Source organism: Cajanus cajan, chromosome 4 (assembly GCF_000230855.2).
Source record: "Cajanus cajan strain Asha chromosome 4, NIPB_CcT2T_4, whole genome shotgun sequence".
In the NCBI taxonomy this organism is placed as follows: Eukaryota; Viridiplantae; Streptophyta; class Magnoliopsida; order Fabales; family Fabaceae; genus Cajanus; species Cajanus cajan.
Genome location: NC_138520.1, coordinates 61026633 through 61052862, shown reverse-complemented (window position 1 = coordinate 61052862; position 26230 = coordinate 61026633). Strand labels below are relative to the sequence as shown.

The 26230-nt window shown below is 35.7% G+C and overlaps 1 protein-coding gene across 1 annotated transcript; it reads left to right on the top strand.

Annotated features, from left to right (window-relative positions):
* Positions 1-25125: 25125 nt before the first annotated feature.
* Positions 25126-25958, top strand: LOC109790086 (uncharacterized). The gene is made up of 2 exons (XM_020349187.2): positions 25126-25492; positions 25616-25958. Exons 1-2 carry the CDS (start codon positions 25215-25217, stop codon positions 25752-25754), a joined length of 417 nt encoding a protein of 138 aa, XP_020204776.1. The 5' UTR covers positions 25126-25214; the 3' UTR covers positions 25755-25958.
* The last annotated feature ends 272 nt before the right edge of the window (positions 25959-26230 follow it).

Here is a 26230-nt window from a genome sequence, read left to right as displayed (position 1 = left end):
ACTGCTCAAGTGAAGTTTTTGTACGCCGATGTCGACCTTGGAGGCCTTGGCTATTTCAAAGAGATCGTGGATGGGCAGCTCGTAGATCCCCCCGAGGAAGATTGAATCTGTCTTTACAAACCTCTCTTGCCTTTTGCATTTGTTTAGCCTTCTAATTTCAATTCTCTGTGTAATTGACTGACTTTTGCGTATCAAGAATTTGTCTTTTTTACCAAGTTTAGCTTTCATGCTTCGTCGCTTTGTGTGCTGTTATTGTTTCCCTTGGTGAGACGAGTGTGACTTAATGATAAAGGAGTGTTTTTTCTAAACCTTTGCCTAAAGGAATTCAAAGGAATTCAAAATTTTTCCAAGTTAAAAATGAATATCAAATCATCTAGTCGTCCAAATACCGACTAGGAAAATGTCAAAATTTTTCTAAGTTAAAAATGAATATCAAATCATCTAGTCGTCCAAATACCGACTAGGAAAATGTCAAACTTTTTCAAAGTTAAAAATGAATATCAAATCATCTAGTCGTCCAAATACCGACTAGGAAAATGCCAAACTTGTTCAAAGTTAAAAATGAATATCAAATCATCTAGTCGTCCAAATACCGACTAGGAAAATAATTAATTTTTTCTAAGTAAAAAGTTGAACGTGAAAATAGTCGTCTAAATACCGACTAGGAAAATAATAAATACATGAAAATGATTGCTTCAAAGTTTCAAGCTTCAAAATCAATGGATCAATCGGCCAAATACCGGCTGCAAAAGTGATGAAATTTTTTCTAAGTTTCAAACTTCAAAACCAACGGATCAATCGGCCAAATACCGACCGTAAAAGTGATAAATAAATGACATTTTTTCTAACTTCAAAATCAATGGATCAGTCGACCAAATTCTGACTGCAAAGATGATAAATGAATGAATTTTTTTTCTGTTCTAGTGCAATTTAACCATGCAATCGGCCAAACGCCGACTCAAAATAGTGAACGAAAAATTTTTCCAAGTTCAAGCGAAATTTAACCATGCAATTGGCCAAACGCCGACTCAAAAATAGTGAATGAAAATTTTTCCAAGTTCTAGTGCAATTTAACCATGCAATCGGCCAAACGCCGACTCAAAATAGTGAATGAAAATTTTTCCAAGTTCAAGCGAAATTTAACCATGCAATCGGCCAAACGCCGACTCAAAATAGTGAATGAAAATTTTTTCCAAGTTCAAGCGAAATTTAACCATGCAATCGGCCAAACACCGACTCAAAATCAATAAGTGAACCTTTCTTTAGATTTAAAATGAACTAGTAGAATTCAAATAACGGAATAGAACTGTCAGATCAGCATTGAGCTGCAATTATATGCACGGGTCGTCCAAACTCCGACTTGTGTCTTTGGAATCGTCAAAATTCTGATTAACAAGGGTGAATAAGATGTGCTAAGTTAAAGAAACTGCTTGTATCGTAATCTATGTCTTCGAGTTATTTATACTCGCCCAGCCGGACTTTTGCCGACAATCACGAGTTTGGTCTTCGAGTTATTTATACTCGCCCAGCCAGACTTTTGCCGACAATCACGAGTTTGGTCTTCGAGTTATTTATACTCGCCCAGCCGGACTTTTGCCGACAATCACGAGTTTGGTCTTCGAATTATTTATACTCGCCCAGCCGGACTTTTGCCGACAATCACGAGTTTGGTCTTCGAGTTATTTATACTCGCCCAGCCGGACTTTTGCCGACAATCACGAGTTTGGTCTTCAAGTTATTTATACTCGCCCAGCCGGACTTTTGCCGACAATCACGAGTTTTCCTGCGAGTCAATCAATTTGAAAATAACGATTTTTATTATTTGATGTTACCTCGTTAAAAACCTTTGTAGCATAAAACCCTCGCAACAGACTCCCATGCTTCCTCCACGAATTAACATCTGAGCACGAAAGTCCATTAGATGTTGACTAGGATCCTGTTTTCCGTCAAACGGTTCCACCTGCTGATACGAAGCTGTTCTTTGACAAACCAGACCTCATATTGACGATCCGAACGATCAGAATGAAGAACCTCACTTCCTGAACCTATAGTCCAAAAATTAGCCCGATCCAACGGTGAACGACTTCACACCGATTAAAACACAGTACCAGCTCTGTTTTGTGCTGGAACACTTTCACCTACTGATATGAAGCTGTTTTCTCCCAAACCAGGCCTCCGGTTAATAATCCGAACAGTCAGAATGAAGAACCACATTTCTGGAACCTACAGTCCAAAAATCAGCTCGATCCAACGGTGCAAGACCTTACACCGACGAAAACACAGAGCCCACTCTGTTTTTTAGGCAGAAACCCTAGCAACAGACTCCCATGCTTCCTCCACGAATTAACATCTGAGCACGAAAGTCCATTAGATGTTGACTAGGATCCTGTTTTCCGTCAAACGGTTCCACCTGCTGATACGAAGCTGTTCTTTGACAAACTAGACCTCATATTGACGATCCGAACGGTCAGAATGAAGAACCTCACTTCCTGAACCTATAGTCCAAAAATCAGCCCGATCCAACGGTGAACGACTTCACACCGATTAAAACACAGTACCAGCTCTGTTTTGTGCTGGAACACTTTCACCTACTGATATGAAGCTGTTTTCTCCCAAACCAGGCCTCCGGTTAATAATCCGAACAGTCAGAATGAAGAACCACATTTCTGGAACCTACAGTCCAAAAATCAGCTCGATCCAACGGTGCAAGACCTTACACCGACGAAAACACAGAGCCCACTCTGTTTTTTAGGCAGAAACCCTAGCAGCAGACTCCCATGCTTCCTCCACGAATTAACATCTGAGCACGAAAGTCCATTAGATGTTGACTAGGATCCTGTTTTCCGTCAAACGGTTCCACCTGCTGATACGAAGCTGTTCTTTGACAAACCAGACCTCATATTGACGATCCGAACGGTCAGAATGAAGAATCTCACTTCCTGAACCTATAGTCCAAAAATCAGCCCGATCCAACGGTGAACGACTTCACACCGATTAAAACACAGTACCAGCTCTGTTTTGTGCTGGAACACTTTCACCTACTGATATGAAGCTGTTTTCTCCCAAACCAGGCCTCCGGTTAATAATCCAAACGGTCAGAATGAAGAACCACATTTCTGGAACCTACAGTCCAAAAATCAGCTCGATCCAACGGTGCAAGACCTTACACCGACGAAAACACAGAGCCCACTCTGTTTTTGTGCGGGAAACTTCCTCTCCTTCTCTCTCTGGGTCGCGCTCCTCTTTCAAGCCATTGATCAACGCCATCATCTCCTCCATGGTAGGGTGTTGTCGTCGTGGTTGGATGTGCCGCCTCTCGCCATAGTAGAGTGTAGGTTTTTTGTATTTCTTGGGGCGGAGGAAAAGTTTTACCGTAGCCCCACGGTGGGCGCCAAAATGTTCTGGCCACGAGGTGCACTAGGGTTTCTGCCTAGGTCAAGCCTCAAAGCCAGAGCATTCAAAAGTGTAATCTGTCGTTCTAGCCCTAGGGTTTTGGGTTTTATACTTTTGTGTTATGGGCTTCGTGGGCCTCGCGATTATCGGGATCCCCCTTAACCGTTCTTATCTCGAAGCCCTGGGGGTGAGTGGTGGTTAGTCAAGTCGGGATTTTACCGGGAGGGTACACTAAATGTTCCGGCCACGAGGTGCACTAGGGTTTCTGCCTAGGTCAAGCCTCAAAGCCAGAGCATTCAAAAGTGTAATCTGTCGTTCTAGCCCTAGGGTTTTGGGTTTTATACTTTTGTGTTATGGGCTTTGTGGGCCCCGCGATTATCGGGATCCCCCTTAACCGTTCTTATCTCGAAGCCCTGGAGATGAGTGGTGGTTAGTCAAGTCAGAATTTTACCGGGAGAGTACAGATATAAATTTTATTAAATTTTATATGTATAAAGTATGTATAATATAGATTTTTTTAAAAATAAAAATAAAAATTATTGAATCATATAATTATAAATTAGTGATTCTTGATATTTAACTTATTGACCCAATATTCTGATTGATTTGATGACTGATTCAATTTTTAAGACATTGAGATCATCATCACTTAAAATTATCATGGATATCATAACTTAATACAATGGATTAACAAAAAAAATAAAATTCATAAAATAAATCTAAAAGTATGAGATGAAATGTCGAAGAAAAGATGAAAGACAAAATTCATATAATAATATAAAACTATGAGAATATATAAAATGTGCAATTGAACTTATATTTTGTAATTTCCCTTAAAATTAAATAGTCTCCATTATCTATTTTGACTTTGAAATATTATTATCACCCTTATTACTATTATCTGAATAAACTGCAGTGGTGTGGATAAGCATTCTTGAGGAACATGGCATGGGTAAAGACAAAAGAGACAAATGAAGAAAAGAAAAGAAAATAAAATAAAATAAAATAAAAGCCAATGACATTTTACTTATGTGTGTGTTGGGCTATCATGTTTATAATGAGGAGGAAAGTGGAATATGTTATGCATAAGCTCATTGATGGACACATGTCTTTCTGACAATAACAAAAAGAATGAATAATGCTTTAAAAAGCAATGATGAATTGTGTGCTTACCTGTGTCCCTTGCTTTGTTCCTTTTCTTAATCCAAAAACGATGTGGTTGAGGTTTCACAAGGGAGAAGTACTAATAAGTAATAACGTAAGCTCAAGGATAAACTGCTTTTAACTTTCTCCGTACATGTCCTATAAATTTAATCAACTAATCATACTTATATTGTCACATCCAATAACATTTATTATAAATTATTTTTCTTATAAATATTATTCATACAATATTTCAAACTCCACAATTATAAACTAATTTATATATATACATGATATGTAATTTGTGTTAATTAAATATTTTTTTAATACATACAGAAATCAAATGCAAGAGTACTAGATCAACAAAATACTAAATTTACAAGTTATTTAACATACAATAATAATGTATTTGTTATTAAAAAATTAAAAGAAATGTTTTTTTTTTACATTTATCATATAAAAAATATTTTAGAAAAACTATTTTTTGTGGGCATTTTATTATAAAAATTATTATTATTATTATTATTATTATTATTATTAAATATATGTTTGTTTGTGTTTCTTATTTTTTAATAAATAAAAAATAATCGAGGGATGTAATCCAAACAAATGTTGTGCAAGAGAAATCAAATCAAAGCATATTATAAAAATTGAATTATTTTAATAAAAAAAATTTAGTCAAACCAAGACGTAAAATGATTTGGTTAGCCAAATTTGTTCGGTTTGATTTTTTTCTTCTTCTATGAAGTTAAAAACTAAAAATATTTATTGAGACCCGAAACTCTTGCTTTTCCCTCTTCACTCTCATTTCCTTCTGAAGCTTCTTCATTGTTGTTTTCCTTCTCAAGGCTGAAGTGGTGGAGCTTAGGCTGTGAAGAAAGATTTTCTTCCTTCATTCTCTTTTTCTTCTCCATTCACTTCTTCTCTGTTCTTCTCTTCTTCTTCCTCGTGGAGCTTGGGATTGAGGTAAGGGAAGTTAGAACCCGAATCGTTATACATTTTGGGTTGCATGTAGTTGGATCATCATCTAGGGTGTGATTTGGGGGTTGAGTAGTTGAGTTGGGTGGGTTACATGTTGTTGGGGCTGTTGTGTTCTTGAATGAGTTGGGTAGAAATGGGTGATCATGGAGTTTGATGCATGCATGTCAAAATTTCCATGATTTCTAGGTTGCTTGAACGAGTGTAGTAGTAATCATGAGTGTAAATCATGTTTAGGGGAATATTGGCGAAGAAAATGAGAGGATTGAAAATGAAATCCATGAAAATGCAGAAAATTCTGAGACCTACATCCATGATTGTGGTTCATGGCTGTCGCCACCGGCCCAAACGGGCCTCGGCGGTCGCGAAGACGGTCGAGCTCGCTTATTATTTTAGTTTTGAAAATGTATTGGATTATTAGAACGACTTGTTCTCAAACTGAGACCTTGTCGATCCTATCCAATTTATTTATTAAAACGTCTCACCAATCCATATTAATCCCAAGCGGGACCCTCCATGGATTAGTGGTTTTCGTAAAAGGAGGGTTCGTGGAGTCGCCACCAATGTTTTACTCAAAACATTGGAAAAAGGGATAAGGCAATTGATTTTATAAATCAACTTTGGCCATTACAACCAGAGTTGGGTAAGGGAGTCGGTTACGCGTGGGGAAGGTGTTAGCACCCCACAGCGCCCCTTTCGGGTTCCCTATGACAGATTATTTTCTAAAATAACAGCGTAAAATTACTAAATTACCCCTATTTATTCTAAGCAATTATAAATTAACTATCTACATGATGACAGTTTAAATATGCACACAGAAAGCAGTAAAAGGAAGGATTTAAGAAGAAACCTCTTGAAGCGTGCTTTTATATATTGAGTAAAACTGGGAAGCTTTTTGGCGTTCCCTCGCTCTACAAGCTCGCCCGCTCCTTCTAAAAACTTTTAACTATGGAAATCCGGAGGATTTCCCTTCGACTAGGTTCGATCCTCAAGCAAAATGGCTCGGGGCTCAAGAACTTCGTCGGATCAACTCTCCGAGTGATTTCTAGGGCAGAACACTGCTCAAAAACCCCAGAATACTCAAGGAGAGGGTTAAAACTATCTGAAAAAGTGTGGAATGACGTCCAATTGACGTCATATTTATAGGGAATAGGCGCAATACGGCCTACAGAAGCAATACGGCCGTATTGAAATTTTTGAACTTCAATACGGCCGTATTGAGTTCAATACGGCTGTATTGAAGCTTCAATACGGCCGTATTGATTTCAGTACGGCCGTATTGAAGTTTCTGAAACTTCAATACGCCGTATTGAGTTCACTGCGGCCGTATTGAAGCTTCAATACGGCCGTATTAACTTCAGTACGGCCGTATTGGGCTTCATTCCCTCCACTTCCTTATTTTGAGCTATTCTAAGACCTCTAGACCTACAGAGAACCCTCCTAGGGCCTTCCAGGAGTCCTTCTGGCTGATCTTCCTTCAGTCTTCGAGAGTCTTCAAGCTTTATTTCCGACCCGGACAATTTTAGGGGTCTACAGCTGCCCCCCCTTTACTTAGTCGGACGGCCTTTTGGTGTATCGGCTGACAAGTAAAGGAGTTGACCCAATTGTCCGGGTGATGCGCCGACCTTCTGACTTGTAGCGTCTTCCGGTGGAAAATTGTCGAGTAGCCTCTCCAGGTTTTGCTTTGCTTGCTGCCCAAGCTGGAAGCTGTGAGTACCGCCTCTCCAGGCTTAGCTTCACTCTTTGTTCGAGCCGGAAGCTAAGTACCCTTGTGACAACGGTAGCAGTGTGAGTTTCGCCTCTCCAGGCTTAGTCTCGCTCTTTGTTCGAGCCGGAAACTAAGCACCTTTGTGACGATGGTGAGCAGTGTGAGTTTCGTCTCTCCAGGCTTAGTCTCGCTCTTTGTTCGAGCCGGAAACTAAGCACCTTTGTGACGATGGTGAGCAGTGTGAGTTTCGCCTCTCCAGGCTTTGCTTTGCTTGCTGCCCAAGCTGGAAGCTGTGAGTACCGCCTCTCCAGGCTTAGCTTCACTCTTTGTTTGAGCCGGAAGCTAAGTACCCTTGTGACAACGGTAAGCAGTGAGTACCTCCTTTCCAGAGATAGCTTCGCTCATTGCTCGAGCCGGAAGCTGCATACCTCCGTGTTTGTGACGACGGGGGTAGCGTGAATATTTCCTTTTCAGGGATTTGTGATGATTTTGTCTCCACAGTCCACGATGCTGCTTCGACGGTTGTTTTTTGATTTTTGTGCCACTGAGGGCTGGATAACGCAGGGATCCGTCTAGGGGATGTGCAGTTACTCATAGGTTTTTTGTGTCCCAACTTTCCATTGCGTAGTTGGTGCCCACTGGGGAATTTCTGATTCCTTAGGGATGCAGACACAAAGATGCTCTTTCTGATGTGAGCGGTGCCTTATGATTGGCTGACGTCCTTTCGACGTTGGTGGAGTATCCCGGTTATCCTTGTTCGGGTAACTCTTTTTGATTTTCTGATTTTTTGCTGCCTCTGTGTAGGCTGTTATCCGCTGGGGATTCTGGATGTTGATTTTGTCTCCACAGTCCACGATGCTGTTTCGACGATTGTTTTTGATTTTTGTGCCACTGAGGGCTGGATAACGCAGGGATCCGTCTAGGGGATGTGCAGTTACTCATAGGTTCTTGTGTCCCAACTTTCCATTGAGTAGTTGGCGCCCATTGAGGAATTTCTGTTTCCTTGGGGTGTAGACACGAAGATGCTCTTTCTGAGATGAGCAGTGCCTTATGGTTGGCTGACGTCCTTTGGACGTTGGTGGAGTATCCCGGTTATCCTTATTCGGGTAACTCTTTTTAATTTTTGGATTTTGTTGCCTCTGTGTAGGCTGTTATCCGCCAGGGGATTTTGTCATTGGTTTGTGATTGGCCTCTTCTGTTAGGCAGATCATCTTGATGTTCAATGATAGGCTGAGAGCCGGATTCCACTTGGGGAATGGTTATTGATCTTTTTTGATTTTTTTCTTTTGCAGGGATGCCTCTGAGTAGGCGACTGGGGAATGTGGGATCTTATGTATCCCAGAGTATTATTTAGGAAGCCTCTGCAGGCTTAGCCTCACTCAGCGCTTGAGTCAGAGAGCTATCTTCCACTGAGGAAGTTTTAAGTCCTTTGACTAGATATACTGCTTGGGTGATCGTGCTTCCATTGGGAATGTCGTCGATCTTGCTTTGATAGCTCTCGCTGGGGATTCGTTCCGTGAGCTTGAGTTGAGGTTTCTCTGGGGAGTATTATTTCTGCGAGCCTCTCCAGGCTCAATTATTCTGTACAGTTGGGGAGTATTATTTCTGCAAGCCTCTCGAGGCTTTAGTTATCTTGAGGAAGTATTATTTCTGCAAGCCTCTCCAGGCTCAGTTATGATGAAGGAGTATTATTTCGGCAAGCCTCTCCAGGCTCAGTTATTCTGCGGGAGTATTATTTAGGCAAGCCTCTCCAGGCTCAATTATTTTGCGGGAGTATTATTTCGGCAAGCCTCTCCAGGCTCAATTATTTTGTACGAGGCGATTGATTTTCTAAATCTTTTGCCTTTTTTTGTCGTTTTTGGCTTTTTCTGTATTTTTGCCTTTTTTGTCATTTTTTGGCTTTTTCTGTATTTTTGCCTTTTCTGTTGTTTTTCGGCTTTTTCTGTACAGAAATGTCTCAGTTATTCTGAGAGAGTATTATTTCGGCGAGCCTCTCCAGGCTCAATTATTTTCTGAGAGTATTCTTTCGGCAAGCCTCTCCAGGCTCAGTTATTCTGAGAGTATTATTTCGGCAAGCCTCTCCAGGCTCAGTTATTCTGAGAGTATTCTTTCGGCAAGCCTCTCCAGGCTCAGTTATTCTGTATGAGTATTGTTTCGACAAGCCTCTCCAGGCTCAATTATTCTGAAAGAGTATTCTTTCGGCGAGCCTCTCCAGGCTCAGTTATTCTGTATAATTTTCTTGTTGGATTTTTTGTACCCATGCCTCTTTTCCGTTTTCGGCTTTTTGTTGACTGCTGTCATACACAATCAATTTTTCCTATTTTCTATTTTATGCAATTGCCTCATGACGAGGTCTTTGAAAATTTCTTTATGGCCAATACGGCCGTATCCATTTCAGTACGCCCATGTTGAGTTGAAAATTTGTTCATAACCCCAATTTTAGTACGGGTGTACTGAACATGGTACAGGCGCATTGTTTTTTTTCTGAAGTTTATATTTTTTGTTTTTTTTTTTTTTGTTTTTTTTTTTTGTTTTTTGTTTTTTTTGTTTTTTCAATAAACAGAGAATAAGTGATCTTCCAGTACACCTATCATCTGTATGCATGTATGCGGTATGATGCACCTAATTCTATTTGATTCTTTTTTCAAAAGAATTAACCGATGCGTTTTTCTGTTTGGATTTTGCCATTCCTCCAGACGGACTGTGCTCTGCCGATTTCTGTTACCGAGGAATGATGCGTATTTTGATTTTGGTGTCATCAACCAAATGATTCTTCCCTTTCTTTAAGAGATGTGTCAACCCTCCTATTGACCACTATATCTCCATGTTTCCACTAGATTATTCAAAAATCGTTGGGACAAGAGAGAAAAGAAGGAAAGGATATATTTTCAAAAGTTTGTGTTTTAGAGGGGATTATTTTATTTTTTGAAAAATGGTTTTTGTAAGAATGGCTGGCCATGGTAGGCTTATGTGTTTAGGCTTGTTTGATTAAACACTTATGAGGTTAAGCACATCTTTGTTATTAATGATTGTGCTTGGATAGCTTTTCTTGAGCCCCTTGTTGAATTCAATTGATGGTACCATCATGGATTTATTTTGTTTTTCTTTTTTGACGGCCCTAACTTTTGCCTAAAACACCCATTTGTGATGTCTTAGCGGGCTTTTGTTTTTGTTCATTATTTTGTAACCCTAATTTTTGCCTAGGTCACCCTTTTCGTGGGATTCCTAGCGGGTTTTTGTCTTCATTTTGTAACCCTAACTTTTGCCTAGGTCACCCTTTTGTGGGATTCCTAGCGGGTCTTTTGCTCTTATTTTTGCGCAGTCCCCTTTTTGGGTTTCCTGCCGAGCTTATTATCTTTAGGATTTCTTTTATCCATGATGGCACTTATTGATGCCAAGAAAAGGTGCTCCAAGCTGTCATGCACACTTCCACATAAAAATGATGCGGGTTTATTGATTATTAAGACGATTTTAACCTCACTTATGTTCATTCAAACAGGGTTAAATAATGTGGTTTAGAATTTTATTGCAAGCAAGAAAAGAAGCAATAAGAAATTAATGAAGAATGATTTTATTATAATCGCAGCGGAAACATGTGCCCTATCGAGGCTCGGGGGTCGGGCTGTCCCCGAGGAGTGATCTCTAATAGTCACTGAGTCTATACATCCCTATTAGAAGGAAAAGGACACTTGATGACGACAGCTGGCCTTGACGTTTGTGAACCAGCCTTCCTAAAGATCTGGCTTAAAGAACGTCGAGAAGGATCTTGATTCCTCTTCGTTCTTTGATCTTTAACAGGGTTGTATCCTAACCCTTGTTTCCCCGGATTGTCCTTGATAACGGGTAGTTAGGGAATTCCTTAGGAGTCCTTGCCAAGTCCTTGTCACGGCAAGTATCCATTTTTGGTGAGCATATGGGCTACCTTCTTCATTTCTTGGGGAAACGTTTCAACATTGGCAATTTCCAATGCTTGGAAGGCGGTTCTTAAAGCTTCCTCTGCTGCATCCACGTAAGGTATGTTGGATGGCTTGCTGATGAGTATGTCATCTTCAGCTTGTACAGTCACCAGTTTGTCACCCACTATGAACTTGACTTTCTGGTGGAGCGTAGAGGGTACAGCTTTCGCATCCTGAATCCAAGGTCGGCCAAGGAGACAGCTGTATGCCGGAGTAATGTCCATCACGTGAAATTCGACGTTGAAGATAGTGGGTCCAATTTGGATTGGAAGATTGATCTCTCCCACCACTTCTCTTTTAGAACCGTCGAAAGCTCGAACGATCATGTTGCTCGGGTGCATTTGGACTCCCTTGATTGCCAATTGCTTGAGCGTTCTTTTTGGCATCACATTCAAGGAAGATCCATTATCTACCAAGACTTTAGCGATGTGATACTCCTTGCACTTTACAGAGATGTGCAAGGGCTTGTTATGATTCGGTCCCCCAGCGGGGATTTCTTCATCGGTGAAAGTGAGGTGATCACTAGCCATGATGTGACTAACAATCCCCTCAAACTTGTCTTGGGAGATAGTGTGCGACACATATGCCTTGTTCAAGACTTTCGACAGAGCTTGCCGATGCGGTTCGGAGCTTAGGATCAACGACAACAACGTAATCTTTGCTGGCGTCCTATGAAGTTGATCCACGATGGAGTACTCACTCTGTCGGATAAATTTTAACAGCTCGTCTGTCTCCTCCTCGGATTCTTTTTCCTCGGTTTTCTTTTCTTCTTTTTCTTTATTCTTGGGAGCTTTATCATGAAGATCATCGGGAGTGTAGATCCTGCCACTCCTAGTCATGCCCCCAAGTCCAGCGATGTTAGAGATATCGCTGTCGGCAGAAAGGTGGATGTCGTATATCCATGGCACAGCCTTATTTGATTCGTAGGGGAAAGGTCTTGGAGCAGTGATCCTTAATGGTGTTGGACCTTCCCCTTTATTCGTCTTGATTACCAACAATGGAGCTGTCGTGTGCTCGCTTGGCGCGGTTGTTGGCTTACACTTGATAACGAACGGCGTGCGATCCATTCTTTGAACATACGCATCGATTATTTCTTTCTTTTTATTAATATTTATTAATGGAATACTAGGAGAGATGTATGAAATGAATAACTCCTAGATCCCTCCATGATCTATATGCATGATATGAGATGATGGTGGTGGATATGCATGCATAGTGTTTATTCAACTAAGCATTATTATGTTTTTAGGATGTTCCTAAGATGATGCATGATATTGCTTGGTTTGGATAAATAACCCTTTTTTCTTTTTTTGGGTATTTTTTATTTTATATATTTTTTGTATTTTTTGGGTGAAAAGGGAAACTACCTATATGAATGTGATGAAGGTAGATGTTAACACCGTATAATGGAAGATTCTTATTCCTATTTATTCTTATTTTTAAAAAAAGGAATGTTGTATGTTTAAATAATGCAATGTATGCTCAAACAATTTCACATAAACAATGCACAAACAATTCACTCATCCACGAACAGTCACGAGCGAATCACGAGGTAGGGGTCTCCTGCAGAAAAGTGCATATTCAAGGAGGATCTAACTGTTCTCACTTGGTCAAAGGCCCCCAAGGTGCCCCCATTATAGGGACCCAATTCCTCTCGTCGTAAGTCGATGGAAAGCTCCAACGCACTGTCGGACTCGAGTTCATGGTTATCACCTTGAGTGATGTTTTTCCGACAACGGTCTCGTAGGCTCCTATAGACCCATTCAACCGGCCGTACTAACATCCACTCCCTATGGATTACCACTCATGCCCCTGGGTATAGAGGGAACTGTTGTGTGCAAAGGTTTGCGTGCAATTTATTTCAAACAATTGCGGAAATTTAAACAAACAACAGTTATTTAAAGCCAAATATATAAAGCATGTTATCATACAAGCAAGGGGTAATGAAGTAATTTTAACTATTATTTGTTAAAAATAATCTGTCACTAAATGGGACTGACTCTCGAAGCTTCCCCAGTGGAGTCGCCATCTGTCGCCACCGGCCCAAACGGGCCTCGGCGGTCGCGAAGACGGTCGAGCTCGCTTATTATTTTAGTTTTGAAAATGTATTGGATTATTAGAACGACTTGTTCTCAAACTGAGACCTTGTCGATCCTATCCAATTTATTTATTAAAACGTCTCACCAATCCATATTAATCCCAAGCGGGACCCTCCATGGATTAGTGGTTTTCGTAAAAGGAGGGTTCGTGGAGTCGCCACCAATGTTTTACTCAAAACATTGGAAAAAGGGATAAGGCAATTGATTTTATAAATCAACTTTGGCCATTACAACCAGAGTTGGGTAAGGGAGTCGGTTACGCGTGGGGAAGGTGTTAGCACCCCACAGCGCCCCTTTCGGGTTCCCTATGACAGATTATTTTCTAAAATAACAGTGTAAAATTACTAAATTACCCCTATTTATTCTAAGCAATTATAAATTAACTATCTACATGATGACAGTTTAAATATGCACACAGAAAGCAGTAAAAGGAAGGATTTAAGAAGAAACCTCTTGAAGCGTGCTTTTATATATTGAGTAAAACTGGGAAGCTTTTTGGCGTTCCCTCGCTCTACAAGCTCGCCCGCTCCTTCTAAAAACTTTTAACTATGGAAATCCGGAGGATTTCCCTTCGACTAGGTTCGATCCTCAAGCAAAATGGCTCGGGGCTCAAGAACTTCGTCGGATCAACTCTCCGAGTGATTTCTAGGGCAGAACACTGCTCAAAAACCCCAGAATACTCAAGGAGAGGGTTAAAACTATCTGAAAAAGTGTGGAATGACGTCCAATTGACGTCATATTTATAGGGAATAGGCGCAATACGGCCTACAGAAGCAATACGGCCGTATTGAAATTTTTGAACTTCAATACGGCCGTATTGAAATTCAGAAATTTCAATACGGCCGTATTGAGTTCAATACGGCTGTATTGAAGCTTCAATACGGCCGTATTGATTTCAGTACGGCCGTATTGAAGTTTCTGAAACTTCAATACGCCGTATTGAGTTCACTGCGGCCGTATTGAAGCTTCAATACGGCCGTATTAAGTTCAGTACGGCCGTATTGGGCTTCATTCCCTCCACTTCCTTATTTTGAGCTATTCTAAGACCTCTAGACCTACAGAGAACCCTCCTAGGGCCTTCCAGGAGTCCTTCTGGCTGATCTTCCTTCAGTCTTCGAGAGTCTTCAAGCTTTATTTCCGACCCGGACAATTTTAGGGGTCTACAATGGCCATGGGGCAAAAATTGTAGTGGCAGAGTCTTGCAACCATATATGGTCGTGGTTCGTGACCATGGCCATGGAGAAAAATTTGTAGTGGCTGAAACTTGCAGTCATGGTCGTGGTTCATGGTCATAGCCATGGAGTAAAAATTGAAGTGGTAGAGACTTGCAAACATGGCTGTGGTTTATGGCCATAGTCGTGGGAAAAAAATGAAGTGGCAGAGACTTATAGCCATGGCCGTGGGGTAAAAATGTAGTGGCAAAGACCTATAGTCATGGCCGTGGTTTATGGCCATAGTTTATGGCCATAGTCGTGGGAAGGAAACTGAGCTGGTAGAAATCCAACGCTAAAGCATTGATTTGAGCACTGCAACAGTGAGAGTAGATGACCGAATTTGGTCTTTATATCTTCATAAAATTTGTAGCCTTGGATGTTAGCTTTCCAGTGGCACTGGAATCACTCAAAAAGGAGGTCTAGAGCTCTAGTATGACTTTTTTAGTGAGCAAAGGTCAAGCTGTCAAAATTTAGGAAAATGGTTGCGGTTTTTACAATTTTTAACATGGTAGATAAGGGAATTAGAAACTGAGTTCTTCATGAAAGTTGTAGAAAATATTCTTGTCTTTCATATGAGATAAGGATGTGAGTGATTTAAGTAGTAGAACTCCTTATGGGTTGTTTTATGTGAAGGTTGTCAGTGTAAAAATATGTTATTTTGATAAATTGCATGTGATATTGTTGTATGATGGGTGAAATTGGTGAACATGAATAGAATTCTTGTGTCTATTGCATGTTGTGTGTTATAGGATGATGATAATGATCATTGATATGCTATCTTTGTGTACTTGAAATGATAATAAGCATTGGAATGTTATCCTTGTGTACTTGAAACAGTGATGAACATTGATATGCTTTATATGATTGATATGCTATGTTGAATTAATTATGGAGCATTGATATGCTATTATTGTATGAAGTGTTAAGCATTGATATGCTGTAATTGGTTGAGATGTTAAGCATTGGTATGTTGTACATGATTGATGTTGTTGCTCTCTATATGCATTGACTGGATGTAATGTATATAGTAGATGTATGATGAGGTATGGATGCTAAGAATGCGGTGTGACATTATAACATGATGGTTAACTTAGGATTTGAGGAAAGAAAATTATTTTGAAAATTGAAGATCCCACATAGGGTATCTTAGAGTGGTGTTCGGGTAGGTCACTGTTTGGAAAACCCTTCTTAAGTAGTTGTGTCTCTTGGAGTAGGATTTTAGGTATGTTGAGTCTCCTCCAAATCCTTAGTGGTTGAGTAAGGTAAGAGGTCGAGGGCTACAACCCTTAACCAAGTACCTGGAAAGGTTGGTTCCTTAAGGATAATTAGTGGGCGAATTTCATATGTGACTTGGTAATGCATGCCAAGGTCGTGGTAAACCTATATCCAGCTGTACTACTCTAACAATGGAACCAGACTTTTCTAGTGTAAGTGATGAGACTCGAGAAACCAGATGAGGGATTGGTATCCCATTTTACTGTGATCAAGCTGACGTTTCAGGCGTGAAAACGATTAGGTTGGTTCGGTAGGGTGGAAATCACTTAGACTACTCATGTTATTAGGAGATCTCCGTAAGTGAATGCGTGACGATGCATTGGTCAATGTATTTGCATATGATATATGTTAAGATGTGTTCATGTGCATTTGATGTCTTTTGGGACATGATTGGGTGAGGTACATGCTTGGTTGGGATGTGATTAGTTTTCATACATGATATCTGGTGTGTTGTTGTATATGATAGACTTGTTTCTATATGTATATATTTTTAAACTCTAGCTTACCCTTTCTGTTCCATGGTGGTTTCGACTATGATGATCATATGTTGTATGAGACTAGATCAAGGTTAGGCTTGAGGAGCTGATACGAATAGGTGCTGTGACTTTTTTGATGGCGGTACTATTGATGTACCTTGTATAGGTGTGCTTGATCGGCACTAGGATGTAGGATTATTTTGGGATGACTATATATATATATATCATGTTTATATTTGTTTGGTTTCATTTTATATATATACTCATGATACTTATATGTATGATATATTTTCTATTATTAATCTTGTACATTCTAGTAACTTAGCTTTAGTTGCTAGTGTCGGTGATTTCATAAAGTGTGGCGATTACGGCGGGTTATTACATTTATACTTAATTATACTAGTTTTTCACAAATTTTGAATTAATTTATCTTCATAATAACTTATACATCACTTTCTCTTTCATTATTTTTTATCTATTTTTTTTACTTCAATAATATTCAAGGCTTAAATATGTTTTTAGTCCCTCAAATTTAAGGTTAATTTGTTTTTGTTTCCTCAAATTTAAAATTGTTGTTTTTGGTACCTGTAAAACAAGATTTTTAAAAATTACAGGGATTAAAAACAACAGTTTTAAATTTGAGGAACCAAAAATAAATTTGTCTTAAATTTGAGAGACTAAAAATATATTTAAATCAATATTTAATTTCAAAATATCTCCTTTTAAATAACTACTCATTATATTTTATTTTTATTTTTAAAACAAAGAGGCATAGAGTACTTCTTTTCTCCCTAATTAATAATAAACGAGTTTATTCTTTTTGGTGGACACATTTTGTTTGGATAAATTTGTTTATATAATACCTCTTTAATTATTCTTTATTTTTTAATATATATATATATATATATATATATATATATATATATATTTTAAAACTATTCAAAACTATCTATACAATAACAACTACTCAACAACCGCAAATCCTCTGATTATTGACATTTACTTTTAATTTTCAAAAAATGCATGAGCACACAATGCTTTTCCTTATGCTAGAAGCCTATTACCATAGTTTTAAAAACCGGACCGGTCATCGAACCAGTTAAGGTACTGGGTCAGTGGATCAAAGGTTGAACCGGTGGGTCACTAGTTGAACCGCATGACTCGGTTTTTATTTATTTTTATGAAAAAAATATTCATATTAAATATATTTTATACTTATAAATTTTAATAAATTTATATCTTATTTTAAATTTCAATTTTTCTATCTTATTTAAAATTATTTTTATTTTTATTTTGTAAAAAATATATAAAAAATTACATATTAAACTGTATATTAATACAAATTAAAAATATAAATAATATGTACATATATAATATGCTTGCAATTGATATCACAAAATAATATATGTAATATTTACATATATATTATATTATTAAATATATAATATAAAATTAATAATATACTATAAAAGTTATTTAAGTTGTATATTATATAAACAAATACATTAGAACAAGTAATTATTGTTATATTTAATAAGAATCTTTGTTCTTCTATTAAAAGATTCAATTTTCATTATTATTTTTGTGGTTTATGGTCCCTTAAAAAATAAAAATAAAAATAAAATAAAATAAAAATAAAAAAAAGTGGTTGAACCGGTTTGACCCACCGGTTCACCGGTTGAACCGAAAATTGACCGGTTCAATCCGGTTTGAAACGGGTCGACTGCATAACCGATCTAACTTAAGGTTCGGACCGGCTGGACCACCGGTTCCCGGTCTAACCGGTCCGACCGGCCGGTTCGGTCCGGTTTTTTAAACACTGCCTATTACTATTAATAAAGATATTATTCTATTTTCTCTCCATTTTTTTTTTTGACAATTTTGTTCCTAAGATTTCTTCTCTAATTACTCTTCACTTCTTTATTATTTTTCAAAAAAAAACTACCCTTATAACTACAACTATCCAAAAGTTCACATCCTATCATTATTAACCACTCACTTTTATTAATATTTTTTAAAACTATATAAAGATACAAAGTATTTTTAATACACTAGTCATATCATATATAAATAAATGAAGTAAATAATTCCCCTCAAAAAAAAAAAAATGAAGTAAATAATTGATGAGTCTTAATGCACTGACTAAGTTGAATCTTTGATCATATATTTGAAGAACAATGTAAGTAATGTTATCTATCAATCATAAAAGTAATGAGATAATTTTTTTTTTATCAATCAAAATTACAAACACGATACCAAGATTTAAATCTAAAATCCTATTTATACTATTACTATATCCCACTAACATATAATAGAATGATTTGCAGAATCAATTAAAAAATTAAAATAATATGTAAGTTAAATAGAAATATCTCTTTTCCATTCATAGTAATTTTTTATATTCAGAAATAGGAATATGTCTTTATTGTTGTTATAAATTATCATTATTACTATTATTTAGAAGGCCAGTTAGAAAGGAAAAAGGTTGGAGAAATGATGTAAAATGGAAGAACCCACAATGATGAATATGGATAGGTTATTATTGCCTTTGCTCTCTATATACTTCTAAGGGACATGCTGCTGATTCGCCCACCACCACCACCACACCCTCAAATAAGGAATGTTTTTTCAACTTTTATAAGCCTCAATAGACTAAAGACAATGAAGTTTTAAACCTTAGTTTAATCACTATGCAATGAATTTACACTTGGTTGCAGGTGTGTGTAGGTGAGAGAAAGAGAGACAGTACTCTTTCTGGTGGGGATTGTAATTTATAGTATGTGTGGAGACCAACGTGGTTTGGTTGGTTTTCCTTATAGCTAACCTTGGCCTGCACAATCAAGAGATTTCATTTGGGATTAAACTTTTCTTTTTCTTTTTCCTTTTTCATTTTGAAAAGGAAACGGATTCCAATTCCTTTTAATAAGCAAATTTACATAGTGAGATGATCCTCTCGCTATCATCTAGAAGATTTATCTAATTTGTATATATCTTTTTCATTTAAAAATGTTTAAACAAATTAAATCTTGATTCATCAGGATCAATATAGGTTTCTAAACTAAAAATTGTTTATAAGTTATCTATACCTATTAATAAAGAGGATTAGAGTATGAAATCGTTTTTAATCTTTACTTTATTTAAATAATTATCCATAATCTTCTAATATTCTATCTATATGTAATTATTAGAGATATAAAATATTTCAAATCTCTCTAATTTGAACTTACATAACTGTAAAAATATAAGTTCAATATTTATTACTGGAAAAACTTTAGTGGACAACTCAATTTACATGTGTTAAGGGGGAAAATGTCATTAACATAATTTATAATAATCTATATTAGTCGGATACTTTTTAAAAAACACTAAAAAAAAGAAGCATTTTCAATTGGAAACTATGGATCCATCATCCATGTGAGGACAATCATATGGGCAAATGGGAAGAATTCTTTTTGGCTTTGTGAGGGTGGTGGGAAGTTTAACCATAAATTGCTTTATGCTTGCACACATTTGGTCACAAACAAAAAAAAAACTATATAGGCTAAGTGTTTGGTGACCCTAGTTGACCTTACCTACTCTTGACCTTATTTTAAGCTTTGCATGTTCCACCATCTTTTTTAGGTATAATTGACTGACCCAACTTCTTGCCATGCCTGATTTGCCTAATGCATAGGAATCTGGTTTTTCCACTCAATTACCCAAGAACTAAGCCATGCACTAGTAAGTAGTAACCTCAATAACTTTTACTCTTTCTTTATATTACGGCTTGTGCTTGGTCTCTTATTTTGTGAATTTAAACACAACAAAAGGCATAATAGGTATGTATGCCCATACATTCATCAGACTTTTCAATCATGTTCTTTTAACAGAATATTGTTCACTTAAAAGGTACTGTATCCATTAAAAGAGAAATGGACTCGTGTTACAATTTTTTATTTTTAGGTATAAATACCTTTTTAAAAGAAAGAAAGAGATTTGGATCAATAAGTACCCTTTTTATATTATTATTAATGGATCGTCTAATGACGTCAATTCAAGTAAGGCATAAATAGCTTGAAAGGATAGTGATTATGATAAGCATTGTCTACTCAAGGAAGATCCATTATTGAAATAAAGCACCCACTGGTATAAAGACATGCTATTATTAGTAACATAAAATGCACCCATTAATAGATTAACTATTTTGAAACACCTATAAATCATTTTAAATTCGAAGAAGTAAAGACATGGTACATAATTTGCATTGAATAATCATAGTGCTATTAACTATAAAAAAATCGTTTTTTTTTTCCTGTTGTCATTCTCAAGTCTTAAATTCACGATTATCATCGATTCATTAGCATATACTAATAATCAAACCTCTCAAATAATATTATATCATATTAGAAAAATAGTATTATAGAATGAAGGTTTACCCAAGTAAATGAAAAAAAAAATATGGAAACACATTAATAACTTACGAGATCTTTAAGAGCCACACTTCTCTAAATATGAGCCAAAGTGAGTCACGTAGGAGCCATATGATTGGTGATGATTAAGTAGCTAACGGGTAATCAAGTAGGAAGCCATGTTGCGAAAGTTTGATTAGTCGGTTAGATTAGGATTCCATATTATCAACAACATTTTAGTGCTTATGGCTTAATGGGTGTGGCGGCTAAGCTAACAAAAATAAATAAATGGAGCCAAACTCTTTCTAATTTGTATATGCCAAATTGAAAGTGGTTACAGATCGATCATCATATAAAAGATTTGACACACACATTACTCACTAAATATATATCTTTCGTTTTTTTTTTCTTGAATTATTATGATAACATTTTTGAAAAGTAGATTGGAATCTAATTTAATTTATTAAAATTAATTTGTAAAGTAAAGATTATTTTCTATTTATACATTTTTTAATTCATATATCTTTAATTGATGTAAAATTTAATTTTTTTTAATATATTGGTTAAAAACTAATCTCGTTCGTAATATTGTGATTATCATTAATTTAAATGATTTTTGTATATGTTAAAAATTAAATATAAAATTACTACTAATTATATCATTTTCATAACATGTGAGTACGTGCTATATAACCAATACGTTAACTCATTATATTAAATATATATTTCATTGAAAGAAAGTATGAGATAATAACTCTATTATTGTACATATTTATATTTAGTTGTAAAACCATGAATGAAGCTAGGTACAAGAGCTTCACAAGTATACATGGTAGAGAAAACAGCAAGAAAAATTCTCAACTTGACCTATTTAATTCCCATGCATTTCCCGATATTTAATTTTGTGCCAAGAATTTGACTAATTAAATTAATCTTCTAAGACCAAGAAATAAAACAGAGAGAAAACCATTTGTTTCTTGTTCCTATTCTTCCTTCTTTCGTGGGTGTTGTCTACAACATATGGAGTAAAATATTCACTACCTACCACCAATATGAAAAACACTACATGTTGAACCACATATACTTTATATGAACGACTAATTAAACTTGACATGGAATCATTATGTCAAATTAACATTAATGGGCATTGAATGAAGACTCACTTTTCTTTTGTAGCAATAGAATCAACAAGTTTCTCTCATCAAGCTGTGAACATGATTTCGAAAAACAGACATGAAATGATGCATATGTGCCATGATGTAACTTATTTCAAAATTAAGAAAATCGCCAAGAAACAGAAAATGATGGAGGAGGAGAAAGAGAGAACACAAAATATTCCATGGTATTCGTGAAGAAGCAGCAATAGCATATGATCCCATAAATAAACTGTACATTTTTTTTTTCAGTCTTGTTTATTTATTTATTTATTTTTATTTAAAACAACTTGGTTTTCTAAACAACGAAATTTCAGAGGTTTAGGGGACATCATGATTGATCGAGCATTATGCATCTTTAATATATATATTAAAAAAGAATTTAAGACAAATTTATTTTTTTCATATCATCTACTAATCATATAACTAAAAATTCTCGAATTTTAAGGTGATTTGATATATAATTAGTTGAAAAATTTTATGCATTTTTTTTTTGTGAAGAAAATGTACAAGGAAATGCTTGTATTTGAAGACAACCAAATTTATTAATTTGAACCTTTATTCCTTTGTGCATAGTTAGCTTCTGAAGCAATGTCTTCGCAACTCAATGCAAATGTTCTATCAATTGCTTGAAATTTATAACAGAAGAAGCTTCCTCTTTCGTGTTTTTTCATTAACTTTGATATCACAACTTCAAATAAGAGAATTTGCTTTATTGAAAATTGAAAGGTAACTTAAGCTTGCGTTCTATTATTGTGGAGAATATATTGAAGCATATTCTCACAAACTTATAACAACGCATAATATGCTCATCCAAACTCTTTTTTAATTGGTTCAAAAATAATATAAAAAACTATTAGCCCAAAGGAACGAGTAGAGAGGCCCAATAAGAAAATAACACCAATGCAAAGTTTTCATAAGAGTCCTTGACAGTGACAACAAGATACATGGACCATTTCTGCATATTGGGCTAACAAAATTGCCTTTCATATGAAAGGGTTTTGACTTATTTCTCTTACATGAGAAATTAGTTTAAGCAGACACAAAGTGAGAGATTTTAGATTCACCTAAAATGTGTTTGGATGAAAACTTTGGACAGTAATTCATTCTTTCGATGAATTTAAAATAGACTAAATTATACTTTTCATCACCTATCATTTTCAATATGCAATTTTTTTAGTCTTTTTCTTTTAATTACGCAATTTTCATTCTTTTACTTGTGTTTCAACATGTTCACGAAACTATGGCAAATAGTGAAGTTGCAATTGATAATTTGAGGGACAAACTATAATATGCCAAGCAAATCATTTATTTGAAGCAACCTCAAAAGGTGTTATAACAACCTAAAAATGATTTGGAACATGTTCGACAATTGGAACATACATTGGAGAAAAGGATCTCAATAAGCACTTGGACACTTTTTTAAACAAGATTTGTTTATTGAGGCCCTAGATGTGATAATATGTTGAATTTTCTCTAAGTTGGTTTCGATCTCTCCCTCCAATGTCTGTACATAGTTGGGAACATATTCTGGACTGAACTTCGTTCAATGACCTTTAAGTTTAGAATGTAAATCAGTCCAATAATAACATGTAGAAAACATTTTTCAATTAAATTAAAGCATGACGAATAATTACCCATTTGACATACTAAAATCTTTTTAAACATTTTAAAAATAAATCAATCACATTCTTAATTATATTTGTTATTCAACAGTTGTAATGAGATTTTATTCTCACGAGTTACTAATATTTTCCTTATTATTAGATTATTTTTTTTAGCTATTATTAATAGGAAATAATTTGATTGCAATATATAGGATCGATTATTTATTTTTTAGACTATGCCTCTATACATCTCTTAGTAAGCGCGAAACATTCAAATTCAACTAAGAAAATAAGATTATAAATATCTTGGATCAATCTTTACAAAGTATGTGCTTCATCTCTTACTTTTATTTTTTTTATTATTATTGAATTTCTAGTCTTACTAACTAACTTAATAAGTGTTAGAATTTTTGTATGTGATAACCATTATCATTGGAACGATAAGACCTTTTTTTATACAAGTCCTTCCAATAATTAGTTACAAATTAATATAAACTGCTTTTAAGTCATGAAATTTTATTATTAATATATAATTATTTAGAAATACTATTTTTTAAAAAAAAAATATGGGTATAACACCATATTATATTAAGATGGAGTATTGTTATTTGGTAAGAATTTATCTTATGAAAATAAAATATATGGATCCTACTTGTCTTTTTCTTATTGGATGATCATGTATTCTAAAAAATAAATAAAATCAGAAAAATTGACATAAATTAGTTTGACGTTCTTGGTACATAAGTCATCATAAGTGTAACCCTTAATTTAATACAAGTCTTATGTTAGAAAACTATTAATTATAAGTAACTCGTATAAGAATTTATTTTAGATTAAATCATCCTATTAATTATTCAATTAATTGCTTAAAAGTGAAGAGTTGTTATCAGTATTAGAAGTCATAATAAGTATATTTGTTAGTTTCTATAATAAAAGAACTAATAAAGAATTGTTATGATAATAAGGAAAGTGAGTCTCTTGCCTTACTCATGAAAAAATCCATGATATTCTATTAATTCACACATATTAAAAAATTTTAAGGTCTATCTGCATCTCTAAATATGGAAAATACTTAGTTAGATATTTAGTTTTGTTTATGAAAATTTCTTTTGAATAAAGTTTGATAACAATAATTACAAGATGTATGTTATATATCGTCACTATAAATTATAGAATCAAGTTTAATATTTATTACATTATACAATTAAAACAACTTATCATAAATTTTACATTTGTGTGTGTGTGTTTTTTTTAAATGACGCTTTTAAGTAGTCATGTTTAGTAAATAAATTCAGTTAATTTTGGATTATAGTATCTAATTAAGTTTTTATAAATTTTTTTAAAACAACTTAATTATTAAAAAAAAACTACCAATAAAGATTTGATTTAACAAAAGGTATTAATTTTACAAAATGAAGAAATCTCCATCAAAGAAGGTATCTGAAAAAAACAAAAAAAATTCTTACAGAAAATACCCATGAAAAAAAAAAATCTAAACTCTATGAGTTGTATGTTTGGTTATAGTTGTATGGGTGAGAGGTAACCTTGTTCCCATGTTTATTAATTCCTCTTATCCCCTTCATTTTCATGTGGTGAACATCTTCCTCCCCCAAAAAACAAAGGTTGTTACACCCTGTCTTATCCACTTTCCCTACGAAATCTCAAGTTCTGACGTGGCCTTATCCAAATCATTTCCAACCCATCTTCAATACATAAAACCACACCATGAGTCATGTTTACATACCCACTTGGTCCTTCTCACTTCTCACTTCTCACATCCCAAGTTTTTGTTTCAGACCGAGGAACACAACTTGTTCCAAAACATGGCATCATCCATCATTCCTCTTCAGACAATGATTCCCAAGAATAATGCACCCAACCCCCCTCCCCGTGTCGGCGTTTCCATCACTAGAATCTCGTTTGCGGGCTCAACTGTGGCACCATGCACCAGGCTTCAGAGGAACGGCCATAGATCTTCATCAATCGTTGTTTCAGCAGTTGGAGATGTCTCATCTGACAGCACCACTTACCTCGTTGCTGGTGCCGTTGCTGTTGCCCTCATTGGAACCGCCTTCCCCATCTTCTTCTCTCGCAAAGACACGTAAATATATATACCATCTTCTTAGTTTTCTCTTCACCAATTAACATTTGGACACACTACACTGTTTTGATGCTTGATGCCTTTAATTTATATGTACGTTGTTGCACTTTGTGTGGCATGCAGATGCCCAGAATGTGATGGAGCAGGGTTTGTCCGGAGGGCTGATGTGAGATTGAGAGCAAATGCAGCACGAAAGGATCAAACTCAAATCGTTTGTGCTCGTTGCAATGGTTTGGGCAAACTTAACCAAATTGACAAATAGACACACTTATATCATATTATATATATATGTTCCCTGCTTTTTCACTTTAATTTCTTTGGTTTTTCAATATGTAGTTATAAAAGGATGTGATCCCCTCCTTGTGTTTCATCCTATGACATGATAGGAGAGAAAGACACAAATTTCACTTGTTCACAAGCCTACCATTTTGCATTGCATATATGATTTGTGTTTTTCTCTCCGGTATCATGATACTCCAATGTCCCTCAAACAAAATTCCAAATCCGTTATCTAATTGTGTATATGTTGTATTAATCATTGTACCTGCTTGATGCACACTTGCGATTGAGAAAGTCTAATGATACAATATATTTGTCCTTTGTTTCTATTTCTATTGAGATTAATATTCGTGTGTCATAACAATTGAATCTATATCTGTCTATTTTTGACCCAATTTTATTAGAAAAAAATTGCATTAGCTGAATACGAGTTTGAATATAGGTGTTTTCGGATTTGAA

Excerpts from the sequence above, each read along its gene's own strand:
- LOC109790086 (XM_020349187.2), top strand. The coding sequence starts at position 25,215 with ATGGCATCATCCATCATTCCTCTTCAGACAATGATTCCCAAGAATAAT. Across the intron at positions 25,493-25,615 it reads TTCTTCTCTCGCAAAGACAC|ATGCCCAGAATGTGATGGAG; the intron begins GTAAATATATAT and ends TGTGGCATGCAG.